Source organism: Piliocolobus tephrosceles, chromosome 6, assembly GCF_002776525.5.
Source record: "Piliocolobus tephrosceles isolate RC106 chromosome 6, ASM277652v3, whole genome shotgun sequence".
Lineage (NCBI taxonomy): Eukaryota > Metazoa > Chordata > Mammalia > Primates > Cercopithecidae > Piliocolobus > Piliocolobus tephrosceles.
Genome location: NC_045439.1, coordinates 75,540,312 through 75,566,702, shown reverse-complemented (window position 1 = coordinate 75,566,702; position 26,391 = coordinate 75,540,312). Strand labels below are relative to the sequence as shown.

The 26,391-nt window shown below is 41.1% G+C and overlaps 1 protein-coding gene across 1 annotated transcript in view; it reads left to right on the top strand.

Annotated features, from left to right (window-relative positions):
* MAPK6 (mitogen-activated protein kinase 6) overlaps positions 1–26,067 on the top strand; it is a 46,414-nt gene extending 20,347 nt beyond the window's left edge. The window contains exons 2-6 of the mRNA XM_023227219.1: positions 5,059–6,244; positions 9,124–9,268; positions 18,246–18,410; positions 20,864–21,065; positions 23,715–26,067. Coding sequence (XP_023082987.1) covers positions 5,690–6,244; positions 9,124–9,268; positions 18,246–18,410; positions 20,864–21,065; positions 23,715–24,813 — 2,166 coding nt within the window. The 5' untranslated portion in view covers positions 5,059–5,689 and the 3' untranslated portion in view covers positions 24,814–26,067. The remainder of the gene's footprint in view (positions 1–5,058; positions 6,245–9,123; positions 9,269–18,245; positions 18,411–20,863; positions 21,066–23,714) is intronic.
* Positions 26,068–26,391: the final 324 nt, after the last annotated feature.

The following is a 26,391-nucleotide window of genomic DNA, read 5'->3' as shown; positions in this document are numbered from 1 at the left end:
CAGGAAGTAATGCAGCAAAGAGAGCAGTGCTTGAGCAGACAGTTGTGGCTAATGCACTTTCAGGGAACTGCCTTATAAACTTAGGAAGCTGCTATCCAGCCTGGATTATAGAGAGCCCTTAATTCCATGGCATGGTAGATCACTGAAAGAAAGCCAAAGATAAAAAGCCAACTTTATTCTTGTAAATTATTCTCTGTACTTCATTTTATTCACCAAGTTTTTAAAAACAAAACAACATCAAACCAGCTAATCAAACTTAGCGATCATTCCCCAGACCACCCAGAATCAGCACTGGTTGGTAGGAATGGGTAGCATTTATTTGGAGGCAGAGAAATTGGAAAGATGCTGGAAAAGGTCCCTTTATGTTACCTTCCTTTTTACTCCCTTGTTGAAGTGTGTAGAATATGTAAAAATATGGAGCCGCAGTTTTTTCCTGGGTCTAAGCTTTAAACTTCGCCTTTATGAAATTAAGTATGAAAGATGGTGGAGATAATGGCAATTAATAGGACACTGATGTGGATGGAGGATGCAGTGACCATCTGCTGGTCCAGCTGAGTTTTATATATGCTTTAGTCAGGCCAAGGAGCTCCATGGTTGACGTGAAAGTTGGAGGTAGTTGGAGACATCAGAATTTGGAATATAACTGCCCTAAGAGTTAAGGTGATGAGGGAACAGTTTTCTTTCTAGGGCCACTAGGAGAGCATGAGAGGCCTCTGCCTTTTTTATGGTTACCAGGCACACACATCTTGACTTTCTTAATCAGGTCAGACCCCCAGTGTGCAGACTCTCAGTAGTATCTTGTAGCATTCGTTGGTACCACTTGTCCTGTCTTCATTTCCTTGTTTACTTTTCTTCTTTTTAAAAAAATTGTCTCTAGTCACATGATAAACTCCATGAAGGCAGAGCCCAAGTCTCTCTTTACTCACCATTTTATCCCCATTGCCAAGGGATTTACTGACACAGATACTTATCAAATACGTACCGAATAATGGAATATGACTGAATTGTAAACACTTAATGGATCCACTGTATGATATAGAGGTACAGCATGACTCCCAACTTACTAATTAAGGTGGGTCTACTTTCCAAGATCCTGGCTCCAGCAGCGTTTGGTCTAATGGATCGTGAAGGATCCTGAAGACTACTACTCACAGAGCAATGAGGCAGAATCACTGAACAAACACTGCCATTGTAAATACTTTCCCCCCCAGGTGTTTACTTGGTATAATCCTCATTGTCTAGTGGAATTACAGTTTGGTTTATAAATACTACCTTCTCTTGTTAGAATGTATAGTCTTCATCATCTGAGTACATAATGATGGCTCTGCAGTTCTCAGTGTAGGCAAAGCTCCTACCTTCCCTAGTATCATTTTTTACCCACTCTGCCTCGTTAAGTGCTGACCAGTCACTGATAATTCTGAAAAGGCACTCTCCTTGAAGTTTCTAGTTTGTGAGGCTTCTTAGTCTCAATAAAATTTAAGTGGGGCAGATGTGAATGGAGGTCTTAAGTAAGGATCTCTCATTTTCATGGCTTTCCTAATCTGGCTACAACGCCTACTATAGTGCTATTCTGTCAGATAACAGTGGTGTAATTTTTGACAAAGCATCATTTGTGCTTGACTAGGTTGCTAGTAAAGTAGAAGTTTGAGAGAGAACTTGGAGATCTTACTGTTCTTATTTCATTTGTCTGTGGAACTGATTTTACAGTCAGAAATGTAAAACATGACTGAGCTTTAAGGAATTGTCTACGTTAAGGCAGGAAGGTAGGCATGAACAAGCATTCTATTTCAGGTAGAGACTAGAGATGTAAAATTTTGGAAATAGTGGAGCCTTTGAGAAATACTGGTTTTCTTGATGAGCCTGCAAAACATAGTGAAACCCTGTCTCTACAAAAAATACAAAAATTAGCCGTGTGTGTTACTTGCCTCAGCAGCACATATACTTTAAAAAAAAAAAAAAAAGAAAGCCTGGTGTGGTGGCTCCTGCCTGTAGTCCCAAATACTTGAGGGGCTGAGGTGGGAGGATCGCTTGAGCCCAGAAGGCAGAGGTTGCAGTGAGCAGTGATCAGGCCACTACACTCCAGCTTGGGTAACAGAACAATACCCTGTCTCAAACAAACAAACAAACGAACACACTGGTTTTCCTAGGGTATTTCCGGGGGAGCAGGAAGAATCAAGATGTGTACAAACAGAAAAACCTTGGTGGGAGGGAGACGCAGTATTAAAGCCCCCCCCCTTTTTTTTTTTTTGAGACGGAGTCTCGCTCTGTCGCCCAGGCTGGGGTGTGCAGTGGCCAAATCTCAGCTCACTGCGAGCTCCGCCTCCCGGGTTTACGCCATTCTCCTGCCTCAGCCTCCCGAGTAGCTGGGACTATAGGCGCCTGCCACCTCGCCCGGCTAGTTTTTTGTATTTTTTAGTAGAGACGGGGTTTCACCAGGTTAGGCAGGATGGTCTCGATCTCCTGACCTTGTGATCCGCCCGTCTCGGCCTCCCAAAGTGCTGGGATTACAGGCTTGAGCCACCGCACCCGGCCAAAGCCCTTTTTAAAAATCTGAAACTTTTACCAATACAAACATTTATTTTTATTTCTATTTATTTATTATTTTGAGACAGAGTCTTGCTGTTGCCCAGGCTGGAGTGCAGTGGCGCGATCTCACCTCACTGCAACCTCCACCTCCCAGGTTCTAGCGATTCTCCTGCCCTCAGCCTCCCAAGTAGCTAGGGTTACAGGCACTCATCAGCACGCTGGGCTAGTTTTTGTAGTTTTAGTAGAGACAGGGTTTCTCCATGTTGGTCAGGCTGGTCTCCAACTCTCGACCTCAGGAGATCCACCTGCCTTGGCCTTCCAAAGTGCTGGGATTACAGGCGTGAGCCACCACGCCTGGCCCCAAAAATGTATTTTTATTACTTATTTCCACAATCCCATGGGCTAGATCACATAACAGCATTGAAAATCCAGTGGCTAAAGACCAAAGACAAGACTAATGGCTCAGTTGGATAATGGCAAATGATATGTTGGACTTAAGTTGTTTGAATTTTTTTGCGGGGGGAGCGGGGGGCAGAGTCTTACTCTGTCGTCCAGGCTGGAGTGCAATGGCATGATCTCAGCTCACTGCAGCTTCTACCTCCCTGGTTCAAGCAGTTATCCTGCCTTACTCCGGAGTAGCTGGGATTACAGGCATGCGCCACCACGCCCGGCTACTGTTTGTATTTTTAGTAGAGATGGGGTTTCACCATATTGACCAGGCTGGTCTTGAACTCCTGACCTCATGATCCTCCCTCCTCGGCCTTTCAAAGTGCTGGAATTACAGGCGTGAACCACCGTGTCCGGCCTTGAAATATTTTTTTAGTTCAAAAGTTTATTCACAAACTTTTTAAGTGTTTTATTACAAATAGACTGGTAAGCTACAGAATTTTTAGGACTTTTTTTTTTTTTTTTTGGCGGGCTAGGGGGCTGATTTCTGAGAAGCAGAGAAAAACTTGCAGAGGAGAAGCCATCTGTTACAGTAAAAGAAAGCTCTTTTACTATTAGTGTCCTTCATGTTAAGCAGATACAAGACCCGTTCTCATTTATTAAAAGAACTGAAGGATAGTAAGTAATCAGTTTTTCTTAAAGCTGTCTTTCTCCTACTGGACAATGAGTTGAGTTTACTGAGGGCCGGAATCCTTTTGCTCATATCAGGTTTGCTCCTGCCTAGCATGTAGTAGTTGCTCAATATATGTTTATATATTAAATGAATAAATTGGTGGCTTTATTCTTTCTGCCTCAAATATTGTCTGGTCTTACTTGTTGGGAATTCTGACCACCTTATTTTCCATAATGCCTTATATCTGGTACTCTGGGTACTCTGCCGATTCAAGGATTAGGCCATTAAGAAACTGAAAGAACCAAGTTGCATTTATTTTTTTTCAGGCTGGCTAGGGAACCATCTACTGGAGTTGAGGCTGTTTTTTTCCTGCCCTTTTAGAGGATATTTTTTAAAGTACGAAATATTTTAAGCGAACAGAGATCAATATAACGAACCTTTATATACATACCAGCCAGCTCTGTAAGAGTCTAGTAATCTGCCATGCTTGTTATTTTAAAATAAATAACCCATTAAAATGCAGAGAAATGATTCTGGTCTCTTTCCTTAATAACTTCCAGGTAATCATTATGAATTTGGTATTTGTCTCTTTTTTTTTCCTTTTGCAATATACATATGTACTTACAAAAAAACTATTTTGCATGCATATAACTACTTATCTGTTCTCCTATTTTATGAAGTTTAGGTTGTTTCTAATTTTCTTTACCAAAAAAAATGAGCATTTCTCTAGGGAGTTTACTGTGAAGAAAAATGGCTGGGTCATAGAGTATGCTATTTATTCATTTATATGTTTCTGCCAAATTGCTCTGAAGTTCTTGTACTGATTTAAACTCTAACCACTATTGTGTGTAAGTTTGTTTTTCCACACCCCTCAGACTTGACATTAACAGAGAAGCATGTTTTTTCAATCTGAAATGTTCTTTTAAGGTAATCTTTTCCTATCAGTCACATTAAATACCTTTTCATAGGTATTATTCATTGTTCAAGTTTACTTTTATAAATTGAAGAGCATTATTCACATACTTATTTGTGCTGTTAGATTTTTGTTCATTGGATATTGATAGGCATAGTTAATAAATAAACATGCTCTTTAACAAACACATTGCAGACTTCTTATATATTCTTTTAGATAGATGTTACTAATGTTTTACCCCTCATAAAACTCGAGTTCTATAAAAATATTATGAACCTTCCCATACTTGTTGGCATTTCAGAAATGGTACAACCTAATGAGCCTAAGTGTTACCAAGAATCTAGCGTAGTGAAATCTGGAGCCTGGGCCAATGTGTGTGAATTGCTCATAACAGTTTGTAAGCTATTTTTGATTAAGGGTAATTTGTCACTTAATGACCATCAAGTTTAATGTAGCAGTAGTACTTTATTGCTAAATGCTCAGTTTGTGTCATATTACAAATATGAAGAAAAGGGTATTTCCTGCAGTGGTGACTCTCTTCTTTTTCTCATCCCCCCAGGTTGTATCAGAGTAAGATGGACGGTAGCTTTGATTGTGATTGTGGTGAGCTGGAGCCACCTGATCACTAACAAAAGACATCTTCTGTTAACCAACAGCCGCCAGAGCTTCCTGTTGAAATAAATATATAGCAACAAAGGAAGAAAAGAAGCAAAACGGAAATAGTGCTTACCAGCACCTTAGAATGATGCTGCTCAGGACCAGTCCAACACTGAATGTATCTGCACTGTGAGGAGAATGTTCATAGAAGCCTGTTGTGTGCATATTTATTCACATTTTTGTTAAATGTTAAATCGTTTAGCACGGTAATCTGAGTGCACAGTATGTCATTTCATTCCGTTTAAGTTTCTTGTTTTCTTTAAATGTCTGCAGAGTTGCTGCCCCTTTCTTGAACTATGAGTACTGCAATCTTTTTAATTCTCAATATGAGTAGAGCTTTTTGAGCTTTAAATCTAAGGGGAACTCAACAGGCCTGTTTGGCATATGCAATGAACATCAAGAAACCATCTTGCTGTGGAAGCATAATTATTTTTCTTCTCCCTTTTTGAAAGATCTTTCCTTTTGATGCCAGTTTTCTTCCTTGTTTACACAAGTTCAATTCGAAAGGAAAAGGCAATAGTAAGGGTTTCAAAATGGCAGAGAAATTTGAAAGTCTCATGAACATTCATGGTTTTGATCTGGGTTCTAGGTATATGGACTTAAAACCATTGGGTTGTGGAGGCAATGGCTTGGTTTTTTCTGCTGTAGACAATGACTGTGACAAAAGAGTAGCCATCAAAAAAATTGTCCTTACTGATCCCCAGAGTGTCAAACATGCTCTACGTGAAATCAAAATTATTAGAAGACTTGACCATGATAACATTGTGAAAGTGTTTGAAATTCTTGGTCCTAGTGGAAGCCAATTAACAGACGATGTGGGCTCTCTTACGGAGCTGAACAGTGTTTACATTGTTCAGGAGTACATGGAGACAGATTTGGCTAATGTGCTGGAGCAGGGCCCTTTACTGGAAGAGCATGCCAGGCTGTTCATGTATCAGCTGCTACGGGGGCTCAAGTATATTCACTCTGCAAACGTACTGCACAGAGATCTCAAACCAGCTAATCTTTTCATTAATACTGAAGACTTGGTGCTGAAGATAGGTGACTTTGGTCTTGCACGGATCATGGATCCTCATTATTCCCATAAGGTATGTAGAGAAAGCCAGCTGAGACAGACCTTTAAACTGATACGCTTAATCAGGAATAGGTACTTGCATTTTCTTTGTATATTGTGGCAGAATTTTTAATCTTATTAAACTTTACATAGTGCCTTTTTTCTGATACAAATCTATCTTTCACAGTCTCTCTGTTTGAAATGAAGGTGGAGTGGGATAATTAAATACAAATTTCTAAAAAAAATATGGTTATTATAATGAAGTTCTAAAGTATATGGTTATTTATTATAAATGAAATTCTCCCTTAGTTATTTAAGAGTGGAATATACTTTCTTTGGGACAGAATTGTGGTAAGAGGGGATACTATTTCAACTTTTAGGTCTTTTGTTTTTGAGACAGAGTTTCACTCTGTCATAAAGGCTGAAGTGCAGTGGTGCCATCTTGGCTCACTGCAACCTTCACCCCCTAGATTCAAGTGATTCTTGTATCTCAGCCTCCCAAATAGCTGGGATTACAGGTGTGTGCCATCACGCCCAGCTAATTTGTTTGTATTTTTAGTAGAGACGGGGCTTCACCATGTTGGCCAGGGTGGTCTTGAACTCCTAGCCTCCAGTGATCTGCCTGCCTCAGCCTCCCAGAATGCTAGGATTACAAAGGTGTGAACCATCATGCCTTGTCTTTTTTTTTAGAGACAAGATCTTGCTGTGTTGCTCAGGCTGGCGTCAAATTCCTGGGCTCAAGTGATCCTCTGGCCTCAGCCTCTTGAATAGCTGATGCTAAAGGTGCATGCCAGCACACCCAAACTTATGTCTTCTTTTGTCCCTTTAAGACTGTACTATTCAGTTCTGCTTTGTTTAAACTAAATTTAGCTTGAAATCTAAATTCCCATAAACAATTGGTAGTAAGTATAGCCAAAAAGATTCACAGCAGCTTCCTCTTAGATAGCAAATGGCCTTCATACAAGAATTTAGTATTTTTCAAGCTGAACCTTGGTCTTTTAGTTTTGAAATGAAATCTTATGTGGGACCATGATGTTTAAAATAGAAAAGTGGAGCTGCTTTGGCTGTAAAGAACCCCTGGGAGCCCTGCTTTGTTGGCTTTTCACAGTACATGCCTAAGACAAATCTTCATATGTGTTGTTTCACATTAAGATTTTTTTTTTTTTTTTTTTTTGAGACCAAGTTTTGCTCTTGTTGCCCAGGCTGGAGTGCAATAGTGTGATCTCAGCTCATTGCAACCTCCGCCTCCTGGGTTCAAGCAATTCTCCTGCCTCAGCCTCCCAAGTAGCTGGGATTACAGGCGCCCGCCACCACGCCCAACCCATATTAAAGTATTTTTACTTGGGCCAGGTGCAGTGGCTCACACCAGTAATCTCAGCACTTTGGGAGGCTGAGGCAGGCGGATCATGTGAGGTTGGGAGTTGGAGCCCAGCCTGACAACATGGTGAAACCCCATCTCTACAAAAAATACAGAATTAGCCGTGCCTTGTGTTGCATGCCTGTAATTCCAGCTACTTGGCAGGCTGAATCCGGGAGGCAGAGGTTGCAATGAGCTGAGATCGCACCATTGCACTGCAGCCTGGGCAACAAGAGCGAAACTCCATCTCAAAAAAAAAAAAAAAAGATATTTTGTAGAAAATGAGTTCTAGGCTGGGAGCGCAGTGGCTCCTTCCTGTAATCTCAACGCTTTAGGAGGCGAAGGCAGGAGGATCACTTGAGGCCAGGTGTTTGAGACCAACCTGGGCAACACAGACACTTTTTTTTTTTTCTAGAGAAAAAAGAAAAGAGATTAGTGTTATACTGACCGTGTCCTTTTTATGTATTTACTGTATCCACAGTGAAGTATTGTGGATAGAGCACTGAACTAAGACTTATACTGTCTAAAATTGACTCCATTTCTACATCTAACTAGCTATATGACTTGAAGCAGATCCCTTAATCTCTCGGTCATCACACCTATAAAATGGAGTTAATGTCTACCATCACAATCTCTCAGGGTAGTTTTGAGGATGAAATAAGGCAATATATGTATAAGATTTTGTATGGTGCTTTGTAATTGTAAAGTAATTGAATAAATTGGTTATGAATAGGATTTATAGTAGAGGTCAGTAAGGAGGCTGACATTGGTTTATAAGTAGCACCTCTGGTGCTCTTCCCTACTGTTCTGACTTGAAGCATACTTGCTCCTTGATTATCTCAAGACTTTGAGTGAAACCAGCTCATCTGAAAAATACTTTGAATGTGCGGCCTAGAGTTAACACTATAACTAGAGTTTTACATAATTTTTTTTTTTTTTTTTTAAACAGGGTCTTGCTCTTGGCTCACTCCAACCTCTGTCTCCTGCGCTTCAGTGATCCTCCCAGCTCAGCCTCCCAAGTAGCTGGGACTACAGGCGTGTGCTACCATGCCAGGCTAATTTTTGTATTTTTAGTAGAGATGGGGTTTTACCATGTTGCCCAGGCTGGTCTCAAACTCCTGGCCTCAAGCGATCCACCCACCTCGGCCTCCCGAAGTGCTGGGGTTAAAGACTAAAGATTTTTCTTTCTTTTTTTTTTGAGACAGTTTCGCTCTTGTTGCCCAGGCTGGAGTGCAGTGGCGCGATCTCGGCTCATCGCAACCTCTGCCTCCCGGGTTCAAGCAATTCTCATGGCTCAGCCTCCCAAGTAACTGGGATTACAGGCATGCACCAGCACACCTGGCTAATTTTGTATTTTTAGTAGAGACAGGGTTTCTCCATGTTGGTCATACTGGCCTCGAACTCCCGACCTCAGGTGATCTGCCCAGCTCGGTTTCCCAAAATGCTGGGATTACAGGCATGAGCTACCGCGCTCGGCAGATTAAGGATTCTTTAATCAAGTTTTAAGTACTGTTCTTTAGCTAAAGTAAAAAAAAAGTTTTTTGTTTCTTTTGTAGGGTCATCTTTCTGAAGGATTGGTTACTAAATGGTACAGATCTCCACGTCTTTTACTTTCTCCTAATAATTATACTAAAGCCATTGACATGTGGGCTGCAGGCTGCATCTTTGCTGAAATGCTGACTGGTAAAACCCTTTTTGCAGGTTAGTATTTTGTGGGGGAAAAAAGTTTCCCAAAGAGAAGTAATTTTGCATTTATCTCTGAAGCAAGATTCATATAAGATTTAAAATAATTAGTTGTGATCTGGAATACTAAAATGAACAGATAAATTGGTGTTTTTATTCCAAAAATTGAGAAAACTTATTCACATTCACTAAATTGGTCACTTCATAAATTATCAGAACTCTAGTGTTTAAATATAATTTCATATTTTGTGGACCCATGATAGTTGTTGGTAATCTGTGTTGATACTTGAGTTGCATAATTCTGTCAGTATCATCACTTCCTGGTGAAAATTTTAAGCCATTGTTGAAAATCCAACAAATTTTTCTTGGTCCCCTCCCCCTATAAACAACCAAACAAGTAATTTTTTGTTAAGTTTGGTGCTATTTAGAAGTCTAAAGAAGTGTGTGAGAGAGGACTTTGTCAAGATGAGAAAAAATGAATAATCCATGAAAAATGTCTTGTGTCATAAAGCAAAGCATACATCTATATAAAATTATTTAGTATAGACTAGAGCTATAAACTTGGAGAAGCTATACATCAGTGATTGCTGGAATGGAAGGCATTATGGAGTCATAATAGTGAAGAATTGTAATTGGGGAAGAGAGAAAATGTGTTATTTAAGAGTACCCATATAAATAAAAGTACAATCCTGGTTCATTCATGAATCTGAGATTCATGCAAGTTGTCAAATAATAATAAACGTATTCATGACTAGTTAAGATGGGTTCAGATACTAGAAAGTATTTAGAAAGTAGGCAGAGGACTTTCCATATGGAAAAGTAAGGAATAGTAGGGGTACTGAAGATTTTTTAGTTGGGGAAGTGGTGTGATAGTGATTAAGGCCTTTTTCTGTGTTTTGAGATTACTTTTTCCCCCTCTATACCCTTTTTTTGGTTGTTGAGATGGAGTCTCGCTCTGTCACCCAGGCTGGAGTGCAGTGACGCGATCTTGGTTCATTGCAAGCTCCGCCTCCCAGGTTCACGCCATTCTCCTGCCTCAGCCTCCCAAGTAGCTGGGACTACAGGTGCCCGCCACCATGCCCGGCAATTTTTTTGTATTTTTAGTGGAGACGGGGTTTCACCGTGTTAGCCAGGATGGTCTCTATCTTCTGACCTTGTGATCCGCCCGCCTTGGCCTCCCAAAGTGCTGGGATTACAGGCGTGAGCCACCGCACCCTGTCCTCTATACATACCATTTTTAGAGTTGTTCCCCCCCGACCCCCAGACTGTGCTAAGAGCAGAAGGAAAGGAATAGGCCAGAGCCTATTTACATAAGAAAGATTAGTGTACATAGGAGAGCACTGGTGAAGAAAGGACAGCATGCATAAATGTCTTTTAAGTATGTTAATGCCAGTACTTAGTTTATATAACAGCCAGCCCTTTATAATTTTTTTCTATTTATCTAAAATTTCTGGCTGGGCACAGTGGCTCACGCCTGTAATCCCAGCACTTTGGGAGGCCGCGGCGGGCAGATTACTTGAGGTAAGGAGTTCAAGACCAGCCTGGCCAACATGGTGAAACCCCGTCTCTACTAAAAATACAGAAATTAGCCAGGCATGGTGGCGCACGCCTGTAATCCCAGCTTCTGGGGAGGGTGAGGCACGATAATCACTTGAGCCTGGGAGTGGAGGTTGCAGTGAGCCGGGATCAAGCCATTGCATTCCAGCCTGGGCAACAGAGACTGTCTCAAAAAAAAAAAAAAAAAAAAAGTGCTAAGATGTATGATAGTTTTCTAAATTGAAATTCGGAGGGATTCCTAGAAACTAAATTATTAAATGGATTGATTTTTGCTTAGGAACAATACTGTGATTAGAGGTTATGTTCCTGGTATCAAGTGCCTTCCAGTATATATAAACAATTCTGTATTGTTTGTTGCAGTGTCACAAATTACTCCAAAACTTAGTAGCTTAAACAACAAACATTTATTATCGTTTTACAGTTTCTGTGTGTCAGAATGTGGGAGTGCTTTAGCTAGGTGGTTCTAGCTCAGGTTTTCTCAGTCAGGATGTTGGTAAGGGCAGCAGTTACCTGAAGGCTTGACCAAGGCAGGAGGATCCACTTCTAGATAGCTTACTTACATGACAGTTACCAAGAGGCTTCGGTTCCTCACCATGTGGGCATCTCCATAGGACTGCTTGAGTGTCTTCATAATATGGTGGCTGGCTTCCTCTAGAACTAATGATCCAAAAGACAGCAAGGAGATAGCCAGTATATCTTATTTTAAAAAGTTGTGTTGTTATATAATTCACATACTATACAATTTATTTAAATTATACAGTTCCATATTTTTTAGTGTATTTACAGAGTTATATACTCTGTAAATAACACAATCTAATTTTGGAACACTGTCTTGGCTCCTAAAAGATCCTGCAGACCATTAGCAGTCACTTCTCATTTCCTCTTTCCCCCAACCCCTGGCATCCACTAATCTACTTTGTGTGTCTATGGATTTGCCTACTCTGGTTGTTTCAGATAACATTTGGACTTTGGGACGGGCTTCTTTCATGTAGCAATATTTTGGAGGTTTACCCATGTAGTGGCATATATTAGTACTTTTTTCCTTTTTATGGGCAAATAGTATTCTGCTCTATGAATATACCACATGCTATTTATCCATTCCTCAGTTGATGGACATTTGGGTTCCCACTTCTTCATCATGAATTATGCTGTTGTGAATATTTGTGTACAAGTTTTTGTGTGAAAATGTTTTCAATTCTCTTGGGTATATATACCTAGGAGTGGAATTCCTGGGTCGTGTGGTAACTGTAACTTTTTGAAGAACAGTTTCCCAGCACAGCTGTACCATTTTACATTCCCACCAGCAGTGCAGGAGAATTAAATTTTATCTTTTTGAGTATAGCCATCCTATCAGGTATGAAGTAGTACCTCATTGTGGTTTGTTTTTTCTTTTTTCGAGATGGAGTCTCGCTTTGTTGTCCAGGCTGTAGTGCAGTGGTGCAATCTTGGCTCACTGCAACCTCCGCCTCCCAGGTTCAAACAGTTCTCCTGCCTTCAGCCTCCCGAGTGGCTGGGATTACAAAGGCATGCACCACCACGCCCACTTAATTTTTGTATTTTTAGTAGAGATGGGGTTTCACAGTGTTGGCCAGGCTGGTCCCAAACTCCTAACCTCAAGTGATCTGCCCGCCTTGGCCTCTCAAAGTGCAGGGATTACAGGCAGGAGCCCATTGCACCAGGCCTCACTGAGGTTTTGATTTGCATTTCCCTACTAATGGATGTTGAATGTCTGTACAGATCTATTGCCTATTTTTTAAATTGGGTTGTCTTTTTATTGTTGTAAGAATTCTTTACATAATTCTGAATATAAATCTTTTGTGATTTACATGTTTTTCTTCTATTCTGCAGTTTCCTTTCCTTTCTTGATAGTGTCTTTTGAAACAAGTTTTTTTTTTTGTTTTTTTGTTTTTTGAGACAGAGTCTTGCGCACTCGCCCAGGCTGTAGTACAGTGGCACAATCTTGGCTCACTGCAGCCTCTCCCTCTTGGGTTTAAGCGATTCTACTCCCTCAGCCTCCTGAGTAGCTGGCATCACAGGCACGCATCACCATGCCCAGCTGATCTTTGTATTTTTAGTAGAGACGGGGTTTCACCATGTTGGTCAGGCTGGTCTCGAACTCCTGACCTCATGATCCACTTGCCTCGGCCTCCCAAAGTGCTGGGATTACAGGCGTGAGCCACTGTGCCAGGCCTGAAACAAGATTCTAATTCTGAAGTTCAATTATCTTTTTCTTTTGTCCCTTTTGCTTTTGGTGTCATATCTGAGGAATAATTGCCTGACCCAAGGTCGTGGTTGTTTTCTCCTGTGTTGTCTTCTGAGAGTTTTATAGGATTAACTTTTACAGCTGGGTGCGGTGGCTCACACCTGTAATCCTAGCACTTTGGGATGCAGAGGAGAGTGGATCACCTGAGGTCAGGAGTTCGAGAACACCCTGGCCAACGTGGTGAAACCCTGTCTCTACTAAAAATACAAAAATTAGCTGGGCATAGTGGTGCGCACCTGTAATCCCAGCTACTCGGGAGGCTGAGGCAGGAGAATCGCTTGAACCTGGGAGGCAGAGGCTGCAGTGAGCCGAGATCGTGCCACTGCACTCCAGCCTGGACAACAGAGCAAGACTCTGTATTCGGTGGCGGGGGGAAGAAAAAGGGGGATTAACTCTTACACATTCTTTTGCATGTGGACGTCCGTTTGTCCTGGCACCATTTATTGAAAAGATTCTTTCCCCATTGAATTATCTTGACACTGTCATCAAAAATCAGTTGACCACACATGTAAAGTATCTTTTTGTGACCAAGTCTCAAAAGTTACATACTGTCAACTTTAGCTTTATTTTATGTGTTAGAAGTGAGTCACTAAGTACACTTCATGATCAGTGGGAGCAGAGTTCAGTTCCACCCTTTAAAGGGAGGAGTATCAAAAGAATTTTTGGACCGTTTTTTCATTTTTTACCTTCTCGAATGAACAAGGATTAAGTGGATACACACACACACACACACACATATATATATGTATGTACATATGTGTATGTGTGTGTGTGTGTGTGTATATATATAAAATTATTGTTTTTTTTTTCGAGATGGAGTCTTGCTCTTGTCGCCCAGGCTAGAGTACAAGGTGCGATCTTGGCTCACTGCAACCTCCACCTCCCAGGTTGTAAACGACTCTCCTGCCTCAGCCTCTTAAGTAGCTGGGATTACAGGTGTCTGCCATCACACCCAGCTAACTTTTTTTTACCCTTTTGGCCTGGCTGGTCTCAAACTCCTGACCTCAGGTGATCTGCCTGCATTGGCCCCCCACAGTGCTGGGATTACAGGCAGGAGCCACTGTGCCCCGCCAGGTGGACACATTTTAAAGCCACCACAGTAACGAGTCAGAAAAACAAGCCAGGTATGGTGGCTCATACATGTAATCCCAGCACTTTTGGAGGCTGAGACCAGAGGATCAGTTGAGCCCAGGAGTTCGAGACTAGCCTGGGCAACATAGTGAGACCCTGTCTCGACAAAAAAACAAAAATGTAGCTGGGCATGGTGGCACACACATGTGGTCCCAGCTCTTCAAGGGGCTTAGGTGAGAGGATTGCTTCAGCCTGGCAGGTCAAGGCTACAGTGAGCTGTGATCATGCCACTTACTCCAGCCTGTGCAACAGAGCAAGACTTTGTCTCAGAACAAAAACAAATTTAAGTCTATATAATGAAAAATCATTTGGTCATGCTCCAAGTCATAGAAATGAGGTCAGTGCCTACTGCTGCTGCATGGATTATACAAAGGTTTTTTTTGTGGTTTTTTTTTTTTTTTTTTGAGAGGGAGTCTCGGGAGTCTCGCTCTGTCACACTAGACTGGAGTGCGCTTACGTGAGCTCAGCTAACTCCTCCTCCCAGGTTCAAGGGATTCTCCTGCCTCAGCCTCCCGAGTAGCTGGGACTACAGGTGCACGCCCCCGTGCCCAGCTATGTTTTGAAATTTTAGTAGAGACAGGATTTCACCATATTGGTCAGGCTGGTCTTGAACTCCTGCTCAGGTGATCCACCTGCCTCGGCCTTCCAAAGTGCTGGGATTACAGGTGTGAACCACTGCTCTCAGCTGTATTTGTGTATTTTGAAATGTTTGTTTTTAAACGTTCAGTGCACATTCAGACATTAAGTATAGGAATAAAAATAATTGGATTTGTTTTAAAACTCTTTAAGTAGCATAGTTTTTACATTTAATAGGAATAGTTTGTGAAATGATCAGAAAGATCTAGGTTGTAGTTTTTTTCTAGTTGCCAGATGCTTCACTGATTTTTGTCAGTGAACCATTCGATAAAAACATGAAGGGAGAGCTGAGTGGTTATTAGGTATAAGTTGCAAATGAACACAGCAACAAAAGGTAAGGACCAAGCATTCATTGGAAATCAGTGTATTTTTAGCCTGTAGAAAGTGTTATAGTCTTATTTTTTGGTGCATTTCTCTTGTGTGTACAGATTGTCTCTCTGTAGGTGTTCTTGTCCCAGGTTCCCAGGTTAACACTTCTACTTGGGCAATAGATGTTTTCCCTCTTTCCTGCTTAGCACTTCTATTCCTCGCATCTTCACTTTACCCCTTCTGCTGGATCGTTTTTATCAGTATTCATTCAAACATTGATAGAACTTTTCCAGTCTTACAAGAGAATCTCTGTCCTCACCCCGCAGCAGTCCCTCAGCTACTGCCACATACTACTGTATTTTTTTTTTTTTTTTAAATTGGTGGGCATCCCTTTGGTGTGATTATCTCTTGCGATTCTTTGTGGTTGGGCCCAGCTTTAACTTAGTTGTGTGTGTGTGTGTGTGTGTTTTTTTTTTTTGGAGACGGAGTCTCGCTCTGTCGCCCAGGCTGGAGTGCAGTGGCCAGATCTCAGCTCACTGCAAGCTCTGCCTCCCGGGTTCACGCCATTCTCCTGCCTCAGCCTCCCGAGTAGCTGGGACTACAGGCACCCGCCACCTCGCCTGGCTAGTTTTTTTGTATTTTTTAGTAGAGGCGGGGTTTCACCGTGTTAGCCAGGATGGTCTTGATCTCCTGACCTCGTGATCCGCCCGTCTCGGCCTCCCAAAGTGCTGGGATTACAGGGTTGAGCCACCGCACCCGGCCACTACTGTACTCTTTGAATGTAAAACTTCTCAAAAGATGTGTGCATCCTTGCTTAATTCCTTCTTAATTCCTCTGCTTACATTCCGTCTTTCACCCTGTCCAATCAGGCTTGGTCCTCCACCAAAAACCACTCTCATCGAGGTCACCAGTGATCTCCATAATGCTAAATCTCTTATCAATTCTAAGTCCTCATTTTGAACCATCTTCAGCATTTGTTACAGTTGATCTTCCCCTCTTCAGGTGCTTTTTCAGCTGTCTTTGGGCATGCCACTCTTCAGTTCTTCCCTGGCCTCTTTCCAGTCACCCTTGCCAGTTCTTCTCTTTCGCCTCATGTTGGAAGTATCCCAGATTCAGTCCTTGGACTCCCTGCTCCTCTAGTTTCACTTAGTCCCTGGGTAATCTCATTCTTTTTCATTCCTTTAAGAATTATCTATATCTGATGATGACTCTTGAATGTATATCTTCAGCCCTGACCTCTTGTCTGAATTCCAGGTTCCTTAACTCAATATCTCCACTCAAATGTCTAATAACAAAAGTTAACCTATCCAGAACTGGGCCTCTGATATTTCTTCCTCATACTTTGTTTTTACTATCTTCCTCATGTTAGCAAACCAGTACCTCCATTTTTCAGTTGCTTAGACAAGAATCTTGTCACTGTCCTTCACTTGTTAGTCTGTTAGCACAGATCTGTGGGCTCTTTCTTCAAACCATATCCAGACTCTTAACAGCTTGTTATTATCACTCTTACTATCCCTCCCCCAGTCCAGTCGGCCGTTATGTCTCTCCTGTTAGAAGGACCTTCTCTTTCCTGCTTCAGTATGTGCTGTCTTTAGTTACCACATCACAGCCAGAGTGGTCCTGTGGAAAGATAAGGTAGATCATGTCGTATCTCTGCTCAAACTGTATGATGGCTTTCCTTCCAACTCAGAGTAAAGCTGACCCTTTGTTCTAGTACCACTCTGACTTCATCTCCACCTATGTGCTCCAAGCTACTCTGCTTTTGCTAGGCTTATCTAATTGTTGTTTCTTGGACATACCAACCTGCCTGTCTCCTCTGGGCTTCTCTCCATCTTCCTAGAACTCCTTTCTTTCTTCCATATGAATGTTTGGTGTATTCCCCACTTCCTTAATTTTCCACTTCTTAGTGAGGCTTGCCTTTGTCTCAAAACAAAACAAAAACCAAGTCTCATTCTGTTGCCCAGGCTAGAGTGCAGTGACATGATCTTGGCTTACTGCAACTTCCTCCAGGGTTCAAGCAATTCTTGTGCTTCAGGCTCCCAAGTAGCTGAGTTGCATTTTAAAAGTGCTCCTAGGGGCCGGGCGCGGTGGCTCAAGCCTGTCATCCCAGCACTTTGGGAGGCCGAGACAGGTGGATCACGAGATCAGGAGATCGAGACCATCCTGGTCTACACGGTGACTAGGAGCACTAGGAGCACTACAGGCATGCGCCATGCCTGGCTAATTTTTGTATTTTTAGTAGAGATGAGGTTTTACCATGTTGGCCAGGCTGGTCTCCAACTCTTCACTTTTTTTTTTTTTTTTTTAAGTATTAACCACCCTATTCTTCCCAACAGTCCTATCACCCTTAGCTTACTCTTTTTCCTTATAGCATATGTCACCGTAAGATCCATGAAGGCAGGGACTTGGTCTGTTTTGTTTCACAACTGTATTCTCAAGTGTCCTGCTGATAGTAGGAACTAAAAAAAATTTTGAATGTTCAATGCATTTATAGACATTAAAGGAAAGGCAAGTGGAATTTTTATTGTTTTTGAGACAGGGTCTCACTCTGTCATCCATACTGGAGTACAGCAAATGGAGTTTTTAAAAGTCACCTATTTAGCCTAGTTTCCCCCTTTATTTCTTCAATTGCCTAACAGCCTAGAAATACTGAGCCCTAACAAAGAACTGTAAAGCTTCTCATCTTAAAAGTCTAGTCCAACCCTTCATTTCACTGATGGTGAAATTAAGTCCTAGAGATGTTAGCTGTTGTCTCTGAAGTTATAGCCAGTTAATTAGTGGCACAGTTAAGACCAGAATCTAGATCTCTTAAATCTCAGTTGCTTTTTTTTTCACTAGTCTGTGATAACCTTAATATGAGACCAAACTTAGAGTCAGTTCCCTGTGGAAACAAAGCAGCTAAAACTAAATATATCAGTGAGCAGAAATGGAAATAGATAAGTAGATTGGTGATAGTCAAAGCAGTGAAACCTGATGATTCAATTCAAACTTCCCCCCACTGGTCATTATAATATTTAAATTAGTATGTTTATTATGAAATAAGTAAACATTGAAGAATGTGTTGTATTTAGTGTTTTTTTGTTTTGTTTTGTACCTCAGGTGCACATGAACTTGAACAGATGCAGCTGATTTTAGAATCTATTCCTGTTGTACATGAGGAAGATCGTCAGGAGCTTCTCAGCGTAATTCCAGTTTACATTAGAAATGACATGACTGAGCCACACAAACCTTTAACTCAGCTGCTTCCAGGAATTAGTCGAGAAGGTATTGTGACACGAGAGTAACCCTCACATGAATGCCTGTGTGTGAAGTAGAAATCTGTGTAGGGGAGCCGGAACGTTTTATCTTTAGATATGGGACTTTCTCCCAAATAGTCTTTTTATACTTAAGGTGTACCTAAAACTTCGACTCTCATCTCCCCTTTTTTTTTGTCCTGGTGCTTAGGCTACGATCTGTTTTTTTGTTCCTCTGAATCACTTTCCAGAGCAAGTAGCAAGTATTTTGAATGTAGGCACTGGGGGCAAAATCATGATGGCATTTTTTTCCTCAGATATACTTGTAACTCCTGTAAATGCCTGGATAGAAGGAAAGCTGCTGTCTTTCATTTCAGCAGGTTTTGCAGGCTTTTCAGTAGTTCTACGTTCTTAACCAGTCTTTGCGTCTGTCTTCACAAATTCCATTGCTAGCTCCCTTTCTCGTAACCCCGTAGCCACTGTCACAACATCCCTGTTCAGAACTAAATAAGTCCTCTGTGAGAACACTTTATTTTTTATTGAAAAATAGAGACAGGATCTTAACTGTGTTGCCCGGGCTGGTCTTGAGCTCCTGAGCTCGAGCATTCCTTCCGCCTCAGCCTCTGAAAGTGGTAGTGTTACAGGTGTAAACCACCACACCTGGCCAAGGAGCACTTTTATTTATTTATTTATTTATTTTTTTTGAGACGGAGTCTCGCTCTGTCGCCCAGGCTGGAGTGCAGTGGTGCCATCTCGGCTCACTACAAGCTCCGCCTCCTGGGTTCACGCCATTCTCCTGCCTCAGCCTCCCGAGTAGCTGGGACTACAGGCGCCCGCCATCTCGCCCGGCTAGTTTTTTGTATTTTTAGTAGAGACGGGGTTTCACCGTGTAGACCAGGATGGTCTCGATCTCGTGATCCACCTGTCTCGGCCTCCCAAAGTGCTGGGATTACAGGCTTGAGCCACCGCGCCCGGCCCCTAGGAGCACTTTTAAAATGCAAACTAGTAATTGCGAATTGGGAGGTGGAGTGGGGAACAGGGTGGGTGTCTGCGTACCCTCTGCAGGTGTGGCTCTGCTCAGCCAGGTGGAGACACTGTGCTCAGCCATAACCTGGATCCACTTAAGAGTCGTTGTCATTTTTTGCTGAGTCTCATCAAGAGGATGGTGCTGTTGAAGCATTTGTAACCTTGCTGTATAATGCTATTTGAATCTTTTTCATACCCTCCTTAGGGTGGGGACCGGGTTTTAATCTTGGAACTAAACTGAATATTTGGCCAGTGACTGGGATTAACCATTGAGCAAAGATCCTTGGTCACGTGGCAGCACTGTGCTTGCAAGCAAGTGAACGCAGAGTGGATGGAGTTTTTGAGGCTAAAGATTTATCAATTATATGCTCCATACTACTTTCTTCTTAACAGTGGAGTTTTATTTTGGGACAGAGCACATTCCAGGGCAGTGGCAACTTGGTAAAAAGAATACATGTTCTCACCCCACACTCTCTTTATGATCTTTGAAGGAAAAAAGCAAACAGGATTAAGTACATCTGAGTGAACCTATAAGACTCCTAGGAGCCCTACTCTGGTTAATTTCCCTTGATACTTACCTTTCATCCTCCCTTTCTGTGGTTTAGCATACATTGCTCTATCTTAGCATGCTTCAGCACCATTGTAGCATTCCTGTAGTCCTGGCTGCTCGGGAGGCTGAGGCAGGAAGATCCCTTGAGCCCAGGAGTTCAAGGCTACAATGAGCTGTGATCATGCCATTGTACTCCAGCAAAGACCCTGTGTCTTAAAATTCTCTTTTTAAAGAAAAGAATGGGTTCTTTCTAGAGTACAGGTTGGCTTGAGAGAGAAAGGCCATCTTTCTCACTTAGAAGGCAAGGATAAGAGGATGTGTGAGTGACCATAGTGAGGAAGTGTAAGGATTGAGACAAATATGAAGTGGGTTTATCTGTTGAGAATGATAAAGAAGACTGGAGTATAAAGAGAAGGCCCGATAGCAAAGGTCACAATGAAATTGTTCAGTATGAATTTGTAATGAGCCAGATAGGGGATATTGCAGCTAGTGTTCATCAGTTGTGTGTGGCCAGAGAGTAGATGGTGGTGATGATCCAGGGTTGAAGGTCGGTATCATAAGGCATTGAAGTGTGTGGCTGATGTAAATACAGCTTTCAGGCCGCGTGAGGAGCTAAGGAAGGCCTACTAGCCTGTTTTATTTTAAGAATTGGGTTTGTGGTTAACCAGAGTCCTAAATAAAACCAGAGTTTTATTTCTGACAAATTAACTTTTTAATTGTGTAGTCCATTTTTCCCCTTTATAAGATGGGGACCTGTTAGTATAATTAAGATGCTCATTTCCTATTGTGTAGTATGAAGTGCTAAGGGAATCACTTAGCTAGTCATTTAAATAAATGAGATCAACATTTGCTGTTTTTCTAAAGGTGAGCAGTTCTTTTCTCAAAAACTTTTACCTTTTCTTTTGCAGCACTGGATTTCCTGGAACAAATTTTGACATTTAGCCCCATGGATCGGTTAACAGCAGAAGAAGCGCTCTCCCATCCTTACATGAGCATATATTCTTTTCCAATGGATGAGCCAATTTCAAGCCATCCTTTTCATATTGAAGATGAAGTTGATGATATTTTGCTTATGGATGAAACTCACAGTCACATTTATAACTGGGAAAGGTAAAGTGATCCTAAATTAGAAAAACGAGTATTTACTGAACTTTCAGTGGACTGTATGTAATGAGTTTTTTAATATTATGTATAAGACAATGTAGAAGTCTTAAAAATTTAGTAATGTAAAAATACAAAAATTAGGTGTGGTGGCGGGCGGGGGTGCCTGTAGTCCTAGCTACTTGGGAGGCTGAGGCAGAAAAATCACTGGAACCCAGGAGGTAGAGGCTGCCGAGATCATACCACTCCATTCCAGTCTGGGCAATAGAGCAAGACTCCATCTCTATTTTTTTTTTTTTGAGACAGAGTCTTGCACTGTCACCCAGGGTGGAATGCGGTGGCGGGATCTCAGCTCACTGCAAGCTCTGTCTCCCAGGTTCACGCCGTTCTCCTGTCTTAGCCTCCTGAGTAGCTGGGACTACAGCTACCCACCACCACGCCCAGCTAGTTTTTTTTTTTTTTGTATTTTTAGTAGAGACGGGGTTTCACCGTGTTAGCTAGGATGGTCTGGATCTCCTGACCTTGTGATCCACCCGCCTCAGCCTCCCAAAGTGCTGGGATTACAGGGTTGAGCCACCACACCCGGCCTAGAGCGAGACTCTATCTCAAAAATTTAGTAATGATCCTTAAATAGCCGTTAATTTAAATATTTAATAATTACTGGTTAGATGATACATGATGGGAAAAGTTAAATGCTACTTTGAAACATTTTCAAAGTCATTAAGGCATATTTAGTAAATAAAATTATAAAGTCCTTAAACTGTGAAGGTTGGAAGTGAATCATTTTATGAATGTCAGAACAATTTATCAGAACAATTTAAGATGTTAGATGACAAGACTCAATCATATCCAATAAAGTATCTCCAGTGTCTCAGTGGTAGTTACATCTTAAGATAAAAATTATTTTCAACTAATGTTAGATGCAGTTTTTTTTTTTTGTTTTTTGTTTTTTTGAGATGGAATCTCATCCAGGCTGGAGTGCAGTGACGCAATCTTGGCTCACTATCCTGCTCCAGCCTCCCGAGTAGCTGGGATTACAGGCACCCGGCTGATTTTTAGTAGAGGTGGGGTTTTATGTTGGCCAGGCTGGTCTCGAACTCCTGACCTCAGGTGATCTGCCTGCCTTGGCCTCCCACAGTGCTGAAATTATGGGCTTGAGCCACCGTACTCAGCCAGTATTTGAATCTGTTTTCCTAATGACAAAATTAATTTGGGGACACTTAACAGAGGTTCAGTAAAAGGGACTTTTTGAAGTCTAAACATTAGTGTATAATTTGATGTTTCATAAAGTAAAAAATTGGATTTCTAGGGAAGTTTGGCTGGGCGTGGTGGCTCATGCCTGTAATCCCAGCACTTTGTGAGGCCGAGGCGGCCCAATTACCTGCAGTCAGTAGTTCGAGACCAGCCTGGCTAACATGGTGAAACCCCGTCTCTACTGAAAATACAAAAGTTAGCCAGGCTTGGCGGCAGGCGCTTGTAGTCCCAGCTACTCAGGAGGCTGAGGCAGGAGAATCACTTGAATCTAGGAGGCGGCAGTTGCAGTGAGCTGAGATTGCGCCACTGCACTCCAGCCTGGGCAACAGAGCAAGACTCTGTCTCAAATAAATAAATAAATGCATTTCTGGGAAAGTTTAGATATAATTCTGCTTCAGAGTAGGATGGTAGCTTATAGAGTCATCAGGTGATTTTGATGTATGGCCAGGTTTGGGAACCACTAATGACAATCTTAAGAAGAAGTTTTTTTCCTCCTCCTCAAATATTGAGGTATTGGTATGGTATGTTTACACAAATCTGCAAACTATTTTTTCTCTGCATGTGTCCATTTCTACCCCCCTAAATATGGTTCTTTGCTTTTTTGAGATGGAGTCTCACTCTGTTGCCCAGGCTGGAGTGCAATGGCGCCATCTCTCTGTTCGCTGTAACCTCCTGAGTTGAAGCAATTCTCCTGCCTCAGCCTCCCTGGTAGCTGGGACTACAGGCATCCGCCACCATGTTCAACTAATTTTTGTATTTTTAGTAGAGATGGGGTTTCACCATGTTGGCCACGCTGGTCTCAAACTCCTGACCTCAAGTGGTCTGCCCACCTCTGAAGTGCTAGAATTGCAGGCATGAGCCACTGTACCTGGCCTGCATTTTCTGTTATACCTAGCTAAGTCATCTAATCTCTTTTCTTTTCCCTCAATGGTTGTGCATGTCAGTAATAGGATAGCACATTCAGTAACACATGTACACAGGGAGATTTTTTGCTATTCATGGTGATGAGTTTTCCAGCAAACCTCTTCTAGTTGCCCTTACTGTAAACATTTGTAAGGTACCTGATTGAGATTCGAGATCTGCATTTTGTGGCCATGAAGTCTTTCGTTTGCATGAAACTGGTGGACAGAAAACAAATTGGAAATAAATGAGAATTGGTCTTATTTCAGAATGGAAGACTCAGTTCCTCATGAAGTTACATACTTCATTGGCAATTACCAAATATGTTAACAGAGCTTACCTATCAAGACTAAGTTCTGGTAGGGCAAGGCAGGCATATGACTTTATTCTCCTATAATTATCCCCTCATAGACCTAGCACAGTGCTGTCACATAAAAGGTACTCGGTGAATTTGAAAATGAAATCATATACGTGGAATAACACTAGTGTATTGATTTTTTTCAGGTATCATGATTGTCAGTTTTCAGAGCATGATTGGCCTATACATAACAACTTTGATATTGATGAGGTTCAGCTTGATCCAAGAGCTCTGTCCGATGTCACTGATGAAGAAGAAGTACAAGTTGATCCCCGAAAATATTTGGATGGAGATCGGGAAAAGTATCTAGAGGATCCTGCTTTTGATACCAGTTACTCTACTGAGCCTTGTTGGCAATACTCAGATCATCATGAAAACAAATATTGTGATCTGGAGTGTAGCCATACTTGTAACTACAAAACGAGGTCGTCATCATATTTGGATAACTTAGTTTGGAGAGAGAGTGAAGTTAACCATTACTATGAACCCAAGCTTATTATAGATCTTTCCAATTGGAAAGAACAAAGCAAAGAAAAATCTGATAAGAAAGGCAAATCAAAATGTGAAAGGAATGGATTGGTTAAAGCCCAGATAGCGCTAGAGGAAGCATCACAGCAACTGGCTGGAAAAGAAAGGGAAAAGAATCAGGGATTTGATTTTGATTCCTTTATTGCAGGAACTATTCAACTTAGTTCCCAACATGAGCCTACTGATGTTGTTGATAAATTAAATGACTTGAATAGCTCAGTGTCCCAACTAGAATTGAAAAGTTTGATATCAAAGTCAGTAAGCCAAGAAAAACAGGAAAAAGGAATGGCAAATCTGGCTCAATTAGAAGCCTTGTACCAATCTTCTTGGGACAGCCAGTTTGTGAGTGGTGGGGAGGACTGTTTTTTCATCAGTCAGTTTTGTGAGGTAAGGAAGGATGAACAAGTTGAGAAGGAAAACACTTACACTAGTTACTTGGACAAGTTCTTTAGCAGGAAAGAAGATACTGAAATGCTAGAAACTGAGCCAGTAGAGGATGGGAAGCTTGGGGAGAGAGGACATGAGGCAGGATTTCTGAACAACAGTGGGGAGTTCCTCTTTAACAAGCAGCTCGAGTCCATAGGCATCCCGCAGTTTCACAGTCCAGTTGGGTCACCACTTAAGTCACTACAGGCCACATTAACACCTTCTGCTATGAAATCTTCCCCTCAAATTCCTCATAAAACATACAGCAGCATTCTGAAACATCTGAACTAAAACACTCAGCAGACATTTGTCTTTGTATTCATGAAATGTGTTTTGTCTTTTTTTATTACTAGTGTTTAAGTCATTTTTTACTTGAATCAGATGGTGTCATTTAGTAAGGATTTTATGAGTTCCTTGGTTTTTAAAATCCAGACTTTCTTTTTCTACATGTGAGAGTTTTCATTTTAACTGGCATGTCATTTGCACACAGAAATAAAGACTAGAGCAAAATAATGCAGGAGGAGAAAAGAAATGCACTAAGACAAGTAAAGAACATTCTCTCATAGAACAATGATTTGTTTTACAGGAAACAAACCTTGCCTTGAAATTTACACAGTGAGACTGTACATAATTGCATGAAAATAGCTATTTTTTTCCTAAGACATTTTTCATTCATGAGTATTTTCAAGTTTTTCATACTGTACACATTTCTTAAAACACATGATACCAGCAGCAACTGAAAATGAATGCCGAATTTGGTACACATGTGTTATCTACCTCAAGGTAACAAGAGTATGTGGCAAAACATATACCACCCATAGTGCTTCACAAAATGCACTTCTATTTAGCCAGCGTTTATTGTAGTAAACTATTCTTAATAAAACTCATTCACTGTTTATAAATGTTCTGATATGCATTCTTTATAGTGAAGTGTTAATACATCACATCTTATTTATTTTAGCAAATCAGTATATTTTCTGTATTTAATTATAAAAATTAACTTAGTTTTTAAAATTTATTTGCAAATACACTTTTTCCATTTGGCACTATGGTTCGTTGCCTACTTAGCTGAATCTATAATGTCAGCTTATCCTAAGGCTGTCCACGTACTTAATTTACTTAAAGTGTTCATTTTAAGTAACGTGCTCACTGTGTATAGGAATTTGTATTTTGGAGGTGCTTGATCTATCTACAAAGAAAAATTAGGAATTACTTTATTATAAAATGCTCCTAGAAGTCTTAATTGTGTTTATTTTAAAAAAAAAAAACGAATGTTAGACTTGTGTGCATGGAAGTAATTAAGGTACATCATTATTGTAGTTCAAAAGTTGTACATGATAAGACATTTTGTTTTTACTGTATGTTTTTACTGAATGATCTATTCCCCATCCCAAGGCAAGCATGAATAAAATTAGGTTAAACGTAGCATGTGGCATCACAGTCTCTTAGAATTTGTTTCATCTATTTTGTTTTATTGAATACTGTCTGTATCTTCGGTTATCCTGTTTGAAGAAAAAGGACAAATAAAACATGGCCAGCAAATACGGCTCCTGTTTCACTCTTGGATTAATGAAAATTTTCTGCTAGAATGAAAATTACTACCAGAATCACTTTGAATTATGGCTATAAATTGCTAGTCTGAAAGGCTGAGAAGGTTGAAGTCTTTTGACTTCAACCATCACACATTAGAATGGAATAAGGCTTTATAGTATTTCAAAACTGTTAGGTAAAATGTATAGTTGAATCTTTGAACTGTGCAGTCAGAGAAAACGTGAGAAGTATTTGCTCCGTAATACATCTTTGCTTAAGAAATTACCCTTTTACCTATCCAGCTATAAAACCATCCTCACTTTTCTGTCATCCTTGTTT